Raw genomic sequence first — 14,187 nt, 5'->3', positions numbered from 1 at the left:
CTTTAATCACCAGCTGCCCAGAGACAGAAACTGGAGTCAGAGGTAGCTCTGTACTTGTCATCATCAGCTGCTGGGAGCAAGGCGTTAGCAGATTGGCCCCAGTTCAGGTCCATTGGATCTGCTTCCTAATGCGCAAGGTACCAATATTCAATACTTTGTGCATGTGCAGGACCCCTTCTGTGTGCGTGTGAATGGCCCCTGCAATGTATGAAGCAGACCAACATCAGACTGTTAGTGATTGATAGTCTGATGGTATTTTGAGGGTGGGGAGGGGACGGCGACGGCCTCTGTTTGTGAAGATGGAGGCGTGTCACTGCTATTTTTGGGTATGGAATAGGCCAGGGGTCTCTGTCTGTGTGCGACCCTATGGGTGCTGCAAGCCGCCTCTTGGTGAGTGACTGATCTGATGCTGCATCCTAGGACAGAGGTCAGATCACTACTGCAGCAGAAGGAAACTAATAGACATCTCCTGCAGCAGCGATAGCTACATCTGAGTTAGCACCATTGTCACTAACTGAACTATGAACTATGATCCCACCTACAGTATCAGGTACCGCTCTGCCTGAGAATAATAACTTCCCATAGCCAGCAACTAGAACAGTACAGATATGTCCTCTTACACTGAGCATCTTTACACCATATGGTGCGAGATGCCTGGAGCTGAGATACTCTGAGATAAGTAGTGACTAATATTTTAGTTTTCATTTTGCATCTAAGTCGAATCTCATATGCTGCAAAAAGCACAGTATAATAAATGCTAGGTTGCAGCTTTATAAAGACAGACGTACAAAGGGGGTAATTCCAAGTTGATCGCAGCAGGAAATTTTTTAGCAGTTGGGCAAAACCATGTGCACTGCAGGGGAGGCAGATATAACATGTGCAGAGAGAGATAGATTTGGGTGTGGTGTGTTCAATCTGCAATCTAAATTGCAGTGTAAAAATAAAGCAGCCAGTATTTACCCTGCACAGAAACAATATAACCCACCCAAATCTAACTCTCTCTGCACATGTTATATCTGCCCCCCCCTGTAGTGCATATGGTTTTGCCCAATTGCTAAAAAATTTCCTGCTGCGACTAACTTGGAATTACCCCCAAAGTCTCAGATGAAGCACATCGGAACTTGACGGGGAGCACTGGCGTTTTTATAATGGGTGCAGTGTGTGCGGTATTTAGAAAATGGGTGCAGCGTATGTGGTGGGGGCCCCCTCTGGACTCAGGACTGTAAATAAAAATGCAATAAAAAAAAGAAACCCACAAGATTTTCACCAAGTTATTTGCATCCCAGCATTAAATCCAATATTATCTTAATCTTTGAACATGGAGAAGGGGGTACAAATTTTGAGGCTTTGGCCCCTAGTTTTTCAGTTTGTCCAGTAATGTGGTAATTAATAATTATATATTTGCTTGGATGAAGTTCTTTCTGTTCCACACCAATATAGGAGTGGAAGTGAAAGCCTGTGTGTTGTTCTTGATTACGTGTGCCTCTCTAATTTTAATCACCTGCTTGACACTGTCCTCTTCCTTTTGCCTCTTTTCATAATGTGAAAAGTCATCAAAGAAGGAGGTGGTATGTTTGTAGCTAGCTATGATTCAGAGAACATGGCAAGCTTTTTTCAGGGGGACCACCTGTTGCTGAAATGATGGGTTTATTAAACTGTGCATGTCCTGTTTAAACAACATATGGGTGGGTGGGAGGGCCCAAGACAATTCCATCTTGCACCTCTTTTTTTTTTCATTGCATTGTGTGCTCTTTGGGGCCTAGTTTTTAAAACTGCCATCCTGTCTGCCACTGCAGCACCACTCCTAGATGGGCCAGGTGTTTGTGACACCCACTTGTGTCTCTTAGCTTACTCATCCAGTGACCTCGGTGCAACCTTTTGGCCTACAAACAATATTTTGAGGTGTTCAGTGTTCAGAATAGACTGGAAATGAGTGGAAATTAATTTTATTGAGGTTAATAATACCTGAGGATCAAAATTACCCCCAAATTCTGTGATTTTTGATGTTTTGATGTTTTTTTTCCAAAAATCATCCAGATCCAAAACCAAAACCCGAAAGGGTGGTTTTGGCAAAACCAATCCAGATCCAAAACACGAGTGGGGATCCAGATCCAAAACCAAAACACAAAACCCAAGAAGTGTCCGTCGCACATCTCTACTTATTTGTATGAAGTACAGTAAGAAGAAACTGTGCATGACTTGGGTCTCCTGGTAGCAACACTGATAATTAGACACCTAAAAGAAAAACATATTTTCCCTTTTCCTTCCTGTATATGTGAAATATTTTGTCTAATATTTTTGCATAAAAACCATTTAGACTGTAGATCTACTAATATAGTATTGTACGATGTGTAGAAAGACTTAATACTGTCCTAAATTAATATGGCTTACCAAGATTGACACTGAGCAGAGTATCCACTTCCTGATGAGTAGACTTGGCCATTGTAAGTACAAGAACATTGCTGAGCAGGAATGCAGCCAGTGTTATTAATGTCATTAAAGACAGTTCCTTAAATTCAAAAACAAAAAAGTGAAGTTGGTACAAATGAAATTCATTTTACAACTCAAAGGCAGCTTTGCACATGAACGATGCTGAGCTATACAGAAATCAGATACGACTGGTAATGTAAAAATGAGGGCCCTTTGCTGGGCCAGAGTTTTTCCTTAAATTAGCTTCCGTTAACAATATTGCTTTTTATGGGTTGGATACGATTTCCCAGCTGACGGGACGGCGGCTGTCAGAATCCTGACAGCCTGCATCCCGGCAGCAATAATACCAGCAGCGAGTACTCTCGTGAGTTCGCTGCACTTGCCACACTTCGGGTTCTATTCTCCATCGGGTGTTGGTGTGAACCCACCATAGAAACATAGAATTTGATGGCAGATAAGAACCACTTGGCCCATCTAGTCTGCCCCTTTTTTTTTTACCATATTTTTTTTAGCTCAAACCTTATGTGATCCTTATTTCTTTGTAAGGAGATCCTTATGTCTACCCCATGCATGTTTAAATTGCTCTACTGTCTTAGCCTCTGCCACCTCTGATGCGAGGCTATTCCACTTGTCCACTACCCTTTCTTGTAAAGTAATTTCACCCCCTGGTATTCCCACCAGCTGAGTGGGAATACTGGGGGCGGAGGGTATTCCGTCCGTCTGCATTTTACCGGCTGTCGGGATTCCGGAGTTATACAGCCATTATATTAACTACACCCACTTTTTATGACTTTGCTTGGCTGTGCAAGAATATTTTTGGGCATATGCATGAATGGGGACTGGTGTTTTGTACGTCAGTGATGATAGACATTAGCCACAGTGCACCTGTGACAGAAATGCAGTAAAATTGGTTTTAATAACCACTTGTATAACCTGTGATTTTCTAGCTATTGCATTTCTAACTACTGTAGTTCTGTTGCTTGCAGGAAAAAATGCTACTTGTACCATAGTTACACAGCATTTAGGAGATCCATAGATTTCCCACCTCCAGTGTTCCAGTTATACACACACTGGAATGTTGGAAAAAGATTTAGTTGCCAAAGATACTTATTTGGGGTATTTTGGGGTTGCTGAATTCAAAAAGTATTTTTATCGTTTTTGAGATAATTAATACCCTCAATTGATAAGGAATTTAGCCATAATGCATGCATATGGAAATCTACTGGAACATTCTAGAACAGGCATGTCCAAACTGCGGCCCTCCAGCTGTTGTGAAACTACATATCCCAGCATGCCCTGACACAGTTTTGCTTTCAGAGAATGCTAAAACTGTGTCAGGGCATGCTGGGATGTGTAGTTTCTCAACAGCTGGAGGGCCACAGTTTGGACATGCCTGTTCTAGAAGATGATAAATGCAAATATTCGAGGTGTTCACTCCGCAATTATTGTAGAATAATCCTCCTCTGTATAATCTGTAAATTATCGGACAGTTGGAAGTTGAGTGGTTTATGTTGTCTGTTGAGTTTTTCTTGTTTCTCAGTCGTGTATCTGACAAATGATAGCCCATGTAACAAAACCGATGTCATATTCGGAACCAGCACTAAAAAGTTACCTGAAAATTCACTCTAAAATGATTGCCAATAAAATGAGTGTCACTCAATATAATTAACTAGTCATTAGCGCTAGGCTGCTTTGCCATGATAGGATTGTCGAAGAATAGAGCGATAATATAAAACAATATAATAGCCTTAAAGGGAAAATATTGTCAGGGCTAGCAAACAGTACTTCTACTATGAAAGCAGATTCTATTTAAAAAAAAACAACCAGTCTGCAAATGCAGTTTCAGAGATGAACTTACCTGCAGGGCAGAAGCATCCATCGATGCAGTGATTGTCACAGACTGGTGAGCTGTCCGGGTTGGAGCAAGTGTTAGGGCATTGACTTCCACATTCCCTGTACTCCAAGTTATAACTGCATGACATTGCTGTGGACAAACAAAATGATTACTAGTACAGAGTGGGCCATACAAAAATGTTATTATTACAAATAAAGATTCATTTCAAATCATACTTTTTATTAGCTGATTAATAAATTAATAATTTCCCATTTTTCCCTTATGAATTTATGGCCTAAAGTCAGGATTTTTGTGGCACTTACGACAGACTTGAGCGGTTCTCCAGTTGCTTGGAGTCCCCCCAGCATGGGTACATATGCGAGAATACTCAGAAAAGGTGCTACACAAGCAAAATCCAATTGCATCTTGTCCACATCTACATAGGTCCTGGACACAGGCATCAATGTACTGATCTGGATTCACCAGGGTGTTACACTGGGAAAATGCTGTGCCTGTCAGCACCTCCTCACATATTTTCCTCTGTTGATAATAATGATGGCATCATAAGTGCATAGCAGGGAGAAGGTCTTAGAGAAGTGTGCAATTAACATTTACTTTATTCAACTTTACAATTAACTTAACAATAGGGCCTCAACAGAGTGGGAGTAACGGGATGTGTTAGTGACAGAGACGGTGAAGTAATGGTAGAATTGATAGGAAGTGAACCAGTAAAGAACTGTGTTATGAAGGACATTATAGTAAATATTACAAAGAAGAAGAAGGCCAGCATCACCAGCATCAAAAACAGGCGAGCGTTTAAAGACAATGAATCTACAGAACTGGCTCTTAACCACTTATCTGGCAAAAAAAAATCCAAAAACCACTCGGAAATTTATGTTTTTTTTTTAACTTTGGTTAACTTAAGTCAAGGACATCTATTTAAAACATATTCAAAATTATTTTATTTCATATATATATATATATATATATGTGTGTATATGTATGTATGTATATATATATATATATAACCTCCAAAATGACCCGGCACTCCAGCGGTCCCCTCCGCAAAAGGAAAACTGCTCTCGGTGCCCTCCTCGTAGAGGCAATCCTCCAGGATATAGACAGTGCAATGAGGCGGCACTCAGGAGACTTTTTAAGCTGTTTATTGCTGTGTCACACAGCAATAAACAGCTTAAAAAGTCTCCTGAGTGCCGCCTTGTTGCACTGTCTATATATATATATATATATATTACATTTTGTAAAATATCGATCATTAAATTATTGGAACATCAGCAACAGAACATTGGGACCATCGGGACCATTCCGGCCATCAGCAGTGATCGGCAGCACAGCAGACATGGAGGGAGGGTGCAGGGAAGCAGAGGGGCCGGGAGGTTCCTTTGTGATTGACGGCTGCTAGAAAACTATCTTCTGGAAGCCAGCCACTATGTGTTTCTGACTTGTCATATTGTTTCCAACAAGCTCAGATAATGCACAGCCTGGTGTGGCCACGCCAGGCAAGTGTTTAAATGTTGTTGTACTGTAAGTAGATAATTGATGACCTTTGATATAGCAGTAATAGTGAAATGTTGGGATGGATTATGACTGCAGTGAGTCAATAAGTGAGTGAGAGGCGTGAAAGCAATATACATTTGCTGGTCATGCCCAAATAGAAGTTTAGGTTTTGAAAGCAAAGGTGATGAGAGAAAATAGTAGTCTATGAAAGAGGCTTTCTCAGTAGATGTGTTCTTTGAGAGTAGTGATATAAAAGCAAAGCATGTTTAAATATTGATGGAAATTATCCATCAGCAAGAGACAAGTTGAGAGGTGAACTGTAGGTGGGCATGCAGGAGGAAAGGGTGAGAACATGTCAGAAGGGAATAGGACTGAGTGGGGAGGTTTTAGGGTGAGAGGATGAGATGAGTGTAGATACTCCATTCTTGCCAATGAAATTAGGGTAGATTGCGGAGTGTATGAAAAGGTGAGGTGTGAGGAGCTTGGCATAAGGAGATATATTGACAAATTACTGTATGTTTATTATAAATTTGAAGTAGGTGGCAAAGACGTGAGCTGTGAGGAAGGAAGGTGCAGAACCATATTAAGTCTCCATGGGTACGTAGGCAAGAAACTAGACAAAAAAAAACTGGTTTGGGGTCCTTGATCCCTCATCAGTCCTGACAAAGTGGCAAAACCATGTTGCAGTATAGGTGGTACAGAATAAAAATATGAAGCAAGATTTACGTTTGGGAGGTCTGTGTGCTACTGCAGCTCAAATCTAAATTGCAATGTAATAATAAAGCTGTACAGGCTTGTAGGGCTACATGTAACAGCAGCAAAATACAGATATACTGTAGATGCTGCTTATACACACACTGATACAAACTATACTTCAATAAAAGAGTTTTATTTATTTAACACAGAAAATAAATAATAATTCCCAGGAGTGGCTCAGTAAAATATGTCAAAGCGACATATTACAGACAACAATGCATAGCTGTATAAATATGATGTACAATCATTAACCGTTTAAAACAAATGCCTTGCCGTAGTGGTCTCAATTATATTACTCAGTCTCACGTTATATACTGTAGCGAACCTCTCAAGATACAAGAAAATTGGAATATACAACAATCACCTGGATCATACTGGATGATAAGAGTATATTTCGCTCTCTAGCGTACTCCAATACATTTCAAAAGAGTGGTGGATGATAGGCGTTTCTATAATGGGTGCAGTGTCTGCAGAGCACATGGGCCCCTGTGTCCTGGGGGCCCACGCCGCACACCCTGCACCCATATATTATACTTAACCCTCCAGAGTTCCACAACAGTGGCCCTGCAGTGCGGACACAAATCACTTGGAAAATGCCCACCGCGGCCATTCCCGAGCGATTTGCACATGCACACTGGAAATATCCCTGGGAACAAGGCGCAGGCGCCATATTTCCAGAGACTTGCGCACGCGCAGTAATCTCTGGAATTATGCCAGAGTCTACTTGCTGCTGGAGAGGAGAGAGCTTGCACCAGACGCTGCACGCGGGTCCCCTGCTCTCTTAAAATGCCCCGGGTGGTAGCAGTGTGCACAAATAATCTGAATCATTTGAAACATCCATTTACAGCAGTAACTGCATGGACTCTCAGTTCCAGTCAGTCTTATCGCAGTCAGCAAAGTGACTCCTGTAATGTGAGCATCGTAACCGCACCAGCAGTGCAAGCTTTAGCTTTAAGCTTTTTTACACCAATGATGATTGAGACAATATCAGTGACATGCGATAAGATGAGGCAGAGCTTTTCCTGTCATATTTCAGTGTATACCAGAGTTTTGACTATATAAAGTATATGAAAAATACAAAGAATATATTATAAATATATTCTTTCTATTATTCTAATCATTTTTATAGTCCAATCTCTGGAGTAAAAAGTCTATGACAGGGGAGGCAGTGTCTTCCCCGTGCCTATCTTTTACGCACAATTCTGATCAATACTCACCACATTTCCAGCAGTATATAATATTGCTACACCTGTGTATAATGACCACATGAACCCTTGGGCTTATACTGTATATTGTGTGTAAATCTGGCTTTGGTACTTGCCAATGCCTCCTCAGCTATTTATTTCACCGCACGTCTCTAGATAGTAGTACTCTATGTAGTTGAGTTTCCGGCCCATCAGGGGCCCACGGGGACTACAAGCTCACTACATGCCGCTAATAGATCTTGCTGTTCACCGGCAATTTCATCAAACATCTGGAAAACGTCCTACCTACCCATGCAGTGCTTGCAGTGCCGCTGCCCTCCCTGCACCACTGGTCCACGTGGGTCCTTCACGGGCCGGACACTCAACAACACAGTGAACTACTATCTCCATCATCATTGGGGTAAGGAATCCCACATTAAAGCTTGCTCTGATGGTGAGATTACGATGCTCACATTACAGGATTAAGGGATATATTTACTAAGCATTGGATGGAGATAAAGTCGCTGGAGATAAATTACCAGCGAATCGGCTCCTGTTATTTTTAAAACACAGCCTGTGGCATAGCAGTTAGTAGCCGATTGGCTGGTACTTTATCTCCAGCAACTTTATACCCATCCAAGGCTTAGTAAATAGACCCCTCACTTCATTGGAACTGACTGATTAGAGCTGAGAGTCCCCTCAGTCGCTGCTGTAATTGGACTTTTCAAATTATTTGTGTACACTATTACCACTATCTTGGAATATATTGGAGTACATTAGAGAGCGAGATATACTTTTATCATCCAGTATACCAGAGGTGATTGTTATATACTCTAACCTACAGAGCCAGCCCTAACCAATATGATGCCCTAGGCAAGATTTTGGCTGGTGCCCCCTAGCACCGCCACTAGTTCTGCAGGAGATGCCTGGCATGAGTCAGATGGCAGCTCTGCTAACGTAAGGTGCCTTTTGTTTATGAAAATGCATCACATTATTTGCATTACTATGTGGCTAGGATGCACATGCAGCTTCTGCTGATTAAAATGATATGTAGCATGCCTATATTCTGTGTGTGACGGCTGCTGTGTCTGCATACGATATGCTACATTACAGTGATTTCCAGGAATACACTGCAATGTAGCATTTCGTATGCAGATACAGCCGCAGTCACACACAGAATATAGGCATGCTGCATATCATTTTAATCAGCAGAAGCTACTGGTGCCCCTAAGCATACCAAATGCCCTAGGCAATTGCCTAGTTTGCCTATACCTAAGGCCGGCTCTGCTAACCTATTTACATCCATGGATATTCACTATATAAAGTGAGACTGAGTAATATAATTGAGACCACTACGGCATGGCATTTATTTTAAACGCTTAGTCATTGTACATCATATTTATTTATACAGCTATGCATTGTTGTCTGTTATATGTCACTTTGACATTTTTTATCTGAGCCACTCCTGGGAGTTATTATTTATTTTCTGTGTTAAATCAATAAAAAATTTTTTATGAAGTATGGTTTGTATTAGTGTGTGTAAGCGCCACCTACAGCTGTATTTTATTCCTTTTTAGAGAGGACTGGCATACCTCTTCCAGGTGAGCGGCTACTATCACACCCTGCAAATTGATTATATTAGTCTGTCTGGTGCCCTAACTATACTTGTGCATGCAAAAGCAGACAGTATTTACCCTGCATGCAAAAAATTTCAAATGTATATATTTAATTCCATTATATTGTGCATTGTGACATGGTTTGTGCGAGTGCAAAGTTACTCCATTTTTTTTTCATTATCAATTCGGATTAAGCTAAATGGTTTTCATCTGTGTTACATTCTAGCTTCCAGACATGAGTCAGTAAGGGATGTGTTAACCTTTAGTGCAAATATGGCATGTTGTTAATGGCTTTCATCAGGATTAACTGGGATTTTAATAATGTACACTTTTTTGCTTCTTATTGATTATGCTTAAAAACTCTCAACCGGAGAGTGGTTTATATAAGCTCTACTGAAGCTGGGAGCTGTCTGTCAGTGGATGCTTTTAAATCATCATACTGTATTTAGGATGCTTGATGCTTGAGGTGACTATGTATTGGGAGTTCAACATCTACAGCAGCAGTCTAAATTATGATGCTGTGTCTCAGAGCTCCAAATTACAATGTTAAATTAGTTTCACAGGTTTCTATTAAAATCTTCTAAAATACTTACTGTGTCATTGCAGTTGCTCTGTGCAGTCTCTGTTACGTCTTGGCAAGACTCCTTTGGTCCATTCAACTTCTGCATGTTTCCGTACTGAATGTCACTCACTTGAACATCTGCAAAGTCACATTTAGCAATGAACTAGACATTTGGATGACACAATTTCCATAACTACACAAAAGAATAATATTGTCACTTACTGTTTGTAATAAACTCATTGTAAATTGGAATCCCATTGTAGTCTCCACAAAGTCCACATGTCTGGTTGGCAAATTTCGGATCCAGCTCCAACTAGAAAAACAAACATTTGCACTGTTGTTGTTTTTTTACATTTATTGTTTAGATTTTGGATGTCATTTCCAGAAACTAACTCTAGAGTATTGGCTGGATGTAATGATGTCCGAGATTGGCGGCTGTGCGGGATACCGACTGAACTCCGACGTTTTTTTAAAGGGGCAATCCTGCGTGGCTGCCGAACTCTGACTTCATTGCAGCCTGGCCAATGTGGGAATTGTGGCATTAGTATGTGAGAACTTGTTTGCTTAACTTTTTCTGTCTTTCATAGACCTTAGCAGAATGGAAAAAGTTGTGTTCTTTGTCAAACAAACCAAGTGATCCACTTCTAAGATGTCTAGAGTATTGTGATCCTAAGAGGTTGCTCTAGTGAGAATGATTCCATGCTTTGCCATGATATATAAATAGTGATTAACAGAACATATAAATTTGTTGCATTGGCTGTTTATTCCTAATAGTATACATCCTAATAGGTCATACACTATGGCTGCTTTATTTTAGCTGTTTTCTAGATTTTCACTACACAATATAAAATATCTATGTAATTAAAATTTACCAAAATAGCATCATCTTCATTCCACATCAATTGTAGACCCAGCCGAGCAACAAGCTTAACGTATAAGCCAGCCCTACCAATCTGAACTCCAGAATAACTGTATGGTAAGTCCACCCTGTAAGAGACATGAAACACAATTAACTATATTTAAATGGGGTCTGACCTGTAGAAGTCACTGGTGGCTTTCTTGTAGGATTGCACCGTGTGTGGTTTTAAATTGCAACAATAAGGGTCTTACCTGTGTTAAGGATACTGTTTAAATTTCGCTGTCTTTGAAAACCAAACATATTAAAGTGAAGTGTTTTAAAATACATAAATAAATATATATATATATATATATATTCAATTAAAATAGGTTCTTAATGCAAATGAGAACATGTAAAGTATAACTAATTTTTTCCAAAAACTGGGGACCTAACAAGGTCAGGTCAGATTAGACTGTTCGCACTGCAAAGTAAGGGGGCGCCAACCACGAAAATACCCTGTTGTTGGTTATTGGCTGGTCTGTTTTTAGTTATTTGTCCTTGTTTTTTATTATTAATGGAATATAATACTCAGTTTTATATCCTGTCAATGTGATTACAAAAGTGTTTTATAGAGAACTAGACAATTTAAAAACAAGAAAATAAATATGGCAGGACACACTGTAGTGAGTGAAGTAAAAGTACTGAATAACTCACGGTTGGCTATTGAGAGATACTGTGCCATTTTGTAGTTCAATGTAAATGCCATCAATCTTTACGGCGATGTGACTGATAGTTGGTAGCTCATTAACAATAGAACGTCGGATCTGGATGTTGAAATCTTCAAAGTTGCTCTTGCAGTTTGAAGCATACAGATAGTTGCATGTTCCAGGAAAGTAGAACACATCACCATCAAAGGTCTTAAAGTACTGATTACCCCATGTGCTGCAAACTTGTCCATCATGAGCAGCACCAATACCTATTGAGGAAACAATGGAACCTTAGTCATTAATGTCTATCTATGCTGGTGACTGCTGCCAATGTGAATTTAAGGGAAACAAAGTAGATGAAAATAATGAAAACTTACTTATTTAAATTATTGTGACCGGAATAGATTAGAGGTTTAGTGGCAACAAAATAACATACAAATCCTATAGCATTAGCCATCACATAAAATAAGATGATGATGATAAAAATTATAATAATATTTTTTTTACTATTTATATTTTAGATGCCATAACCGACTGTCTGTTGCACCGCAAAGGGAAACATACAATGGCACAGTATGAACAAACAATACAATGTAAAAAGGTTCAACAAGGAATACACAGAGAAAAATAAAACTATGAGATAATATTACAAGTGAGTGAGAGCAAGTAACGGCAGCACTCAATAACCCAGTACCTTGAGAGTGTGCACAGAAAGGATAAGAATGAGTGGGAACTCACTGGAGGCAGGGATAGTGCACTGAGAGAACAAAAGGGTTGTGCACTCTGCTTCTGAGATCTTAGAGACTAATAATAATAGTGATTTACAGCAAAAATGTTGTTCAAATTCATTAAATTATTGCATTATACAAAACTGGTCATTTATAAAGAGTACTGTATGTAGCACATGTCCCCTTTTTGCTTTGATTACCCGAATATCACCTTTAAGCTTTGCCAGAAGTTAAGTAAAATGTCTAAAATATAATAATCCTTAAATCTAACAATCATATAATATTAACATGTTTCGAACTCTGCGGTCCATGGTAAGTGTGTGATGCCTTTGAATTGCTAAGGATTGCTGGATTGCTACCTCACCTGTCCCAGGACTGCTATCTGATGTCCGGAACCCTTATGCTGTTTATGGACTGGATGAGTGTACACTACCATCTGCACCCAGCTCTCCACTGGTTACCACTCTGAGTCATTTATATGCTGTTCTTAATTGTTTCTATGTGAGTAGAATGTGTGAATAAAGATTCCCCCACTTTGAATTAACAGTGTGGCACTAAAGTCTTATCTTTTTTTTTAGATATCCATACTAAGGATTACCACGGTATTGTGGGACTTGTATGATGCATATAACCAGCTGGTCACTGTGATTACATGGGAAAGAAAAAGACACACCTTCCCACACAGTTCTGTACAAATTGTGGACTTGTTATATTTTATAAAAAGTAAGAGACACATTCACTCTGGATCTTAATTCATTTTTTATTGTTTATGTTATATGTGGAGCTCACTCAGCATCATCTTAAGGATTACCCATTTGTGTATTTGTATTGAATTTGAGGGTATGGTAAAAACTCTTTAGATCAGAAAGAGCTGCTAGGAGAGATATATTGTGCGCAATATCCCAATTATTTTTTATTCCTGAAGACATACAAGGCACAATTAACTACAGTATGCATTATACTTGTAACAGATTATATATTTTGATGGCTGGTATGAACTTACTTTTCATAACTGGAGCTAAAGTTCCAATAAAGTTCACTATTGAAGGGGTTCCTGCGTAAGAAAATATTTTAAAAATATATAATATCGGCATGCATTTTTACAGAATTTAAATGCAGAAATAAAAAGTCTTTATGGCGCAGGTCCTAAACAATTGATGAGTTGTAATCATGTCTTTAAACAGAATTTCTTAGAGTTACCTCAGACATAACACAGATAGGTAGATATCGTTCACATATGGCTCTTTAGAGTAAAGCATAAACTTTTTAATGCGTTTCACCGGGGCAAGCTGCCTGATTCCTCAGAATGTGTTTATGCCAATACTGTATCTGTTTGTGTTTCACTTTTAGATAGTGGACTCTGTATAGTTATTTTTATTTACATTATCAGGAGCTGTAATCCTGGTTATGTACCAAAGTGGTGCCTGGTCTAAAGATCAAAGGCTGCAAAAAAAGCTTCTTTTTTTTTCAGTCTTTGATCTTGACACCAGGCGCCATGTCCGCACATAACTCGAACTACAGATCCTGATGTTGTAAATGAACTACATGAATTCCACTATCTAGAAGTGAAATACAAACAGATATTGACATAAACACAGTCTGAGGAAGGGGGCAGCTTCCCAGCAAAACGTGCTATTAACGTTTATGCGCACCTTACTCTGTAGAGCCGTATGTGAACTGATGTTTACCTATCCGTGTAATGTTTGATGAAACTCTATTAAATTCAAGCAAAGAAGCAATTAAGATTCAACAATTGTTTAGGAACTGTGCCATAAAGACTTTTTAATGGTCTTTTATAAGAGGTTTTTGGATTACTTCAAACGTTTGGCAGTAAACACTAACAATCGATGGAATAGTTTCCAAATGAGAGGGTGTGAATCATCTTTCTCCAAGCTTTAAATGCACAAAGTCAGATATTGCTTGGGTTTATATTTAAAGTAAGATTTACTACATAGCAGTAGATGGGTATATGCCTAGTTTTTACAACCAGGTTTACTATTATTTAATTATCTGTAAG

At 39.3% G+C, this 14,187-nt stretch overlaps 1 protein-coding gene across 1 annotated transcript in view; it reads right to left on the bottom strand.

The window, feature by feature from the left end:
• LOC134968655 (mucin-2-like) overlaps window positions 1–14,187 on the bottom strand; it is a 72,878-nt gene that overhangs the window by 53,503 nt on the left and 5,188 nt on the right. Inside the window, exons 2-8 of the mRNA XM_063944179.1 lie at window positions 11,450–11,711; window positions 10,770–10,884; window positions 10,120–10,210; window positions 9,929–10,035; window positions 4,588–4,804; window positions 4,289–4,414; window positions 2,392–2,509 (exon numbers count right to left, since the gene is read on the bottom strand). Coding sequence (XP_063800249.1) covers window positions 2,392–2,509; window positions 4,289–4,414; window positions 4,588–4,804; window positions 9,929–10,035; window positions 10,120–10,210; window positions 10,770–10,884; window positions 11,450–11,711 — 1,036 coding nt within the window. The remainder of the gene's footprint in view (window positions 1–2,391; window positions 2,510–4,288; window positions 4,415–4,587; window positions 4,805–9,928; window positions 10,036–10,119; window positions 10,211–10,769; window positions 10,885–11,449; window positions 11,712–14,187) is intronic.

The sequence above is a fragment of the Pseudophryne corroboree genome, chromosome 11, assembly GCF_028390025.1.
Source record: "Pseudophryne corroboree isolate aPseCor3 chromosome 11, aPseCor3.hap2, whole genome shotgun sequence".
Lineage (NCBI taxonomy): Eukaryota > Metazoa > Chordata > Amphibia > Anura > Myobatrachidae > Pseudophryne > Pseudophryne corroboree.
Note: the sequence above shows the minus strand (reverse complement) of the source record. Positions and strands in the feature narration are given on the sequence as shown.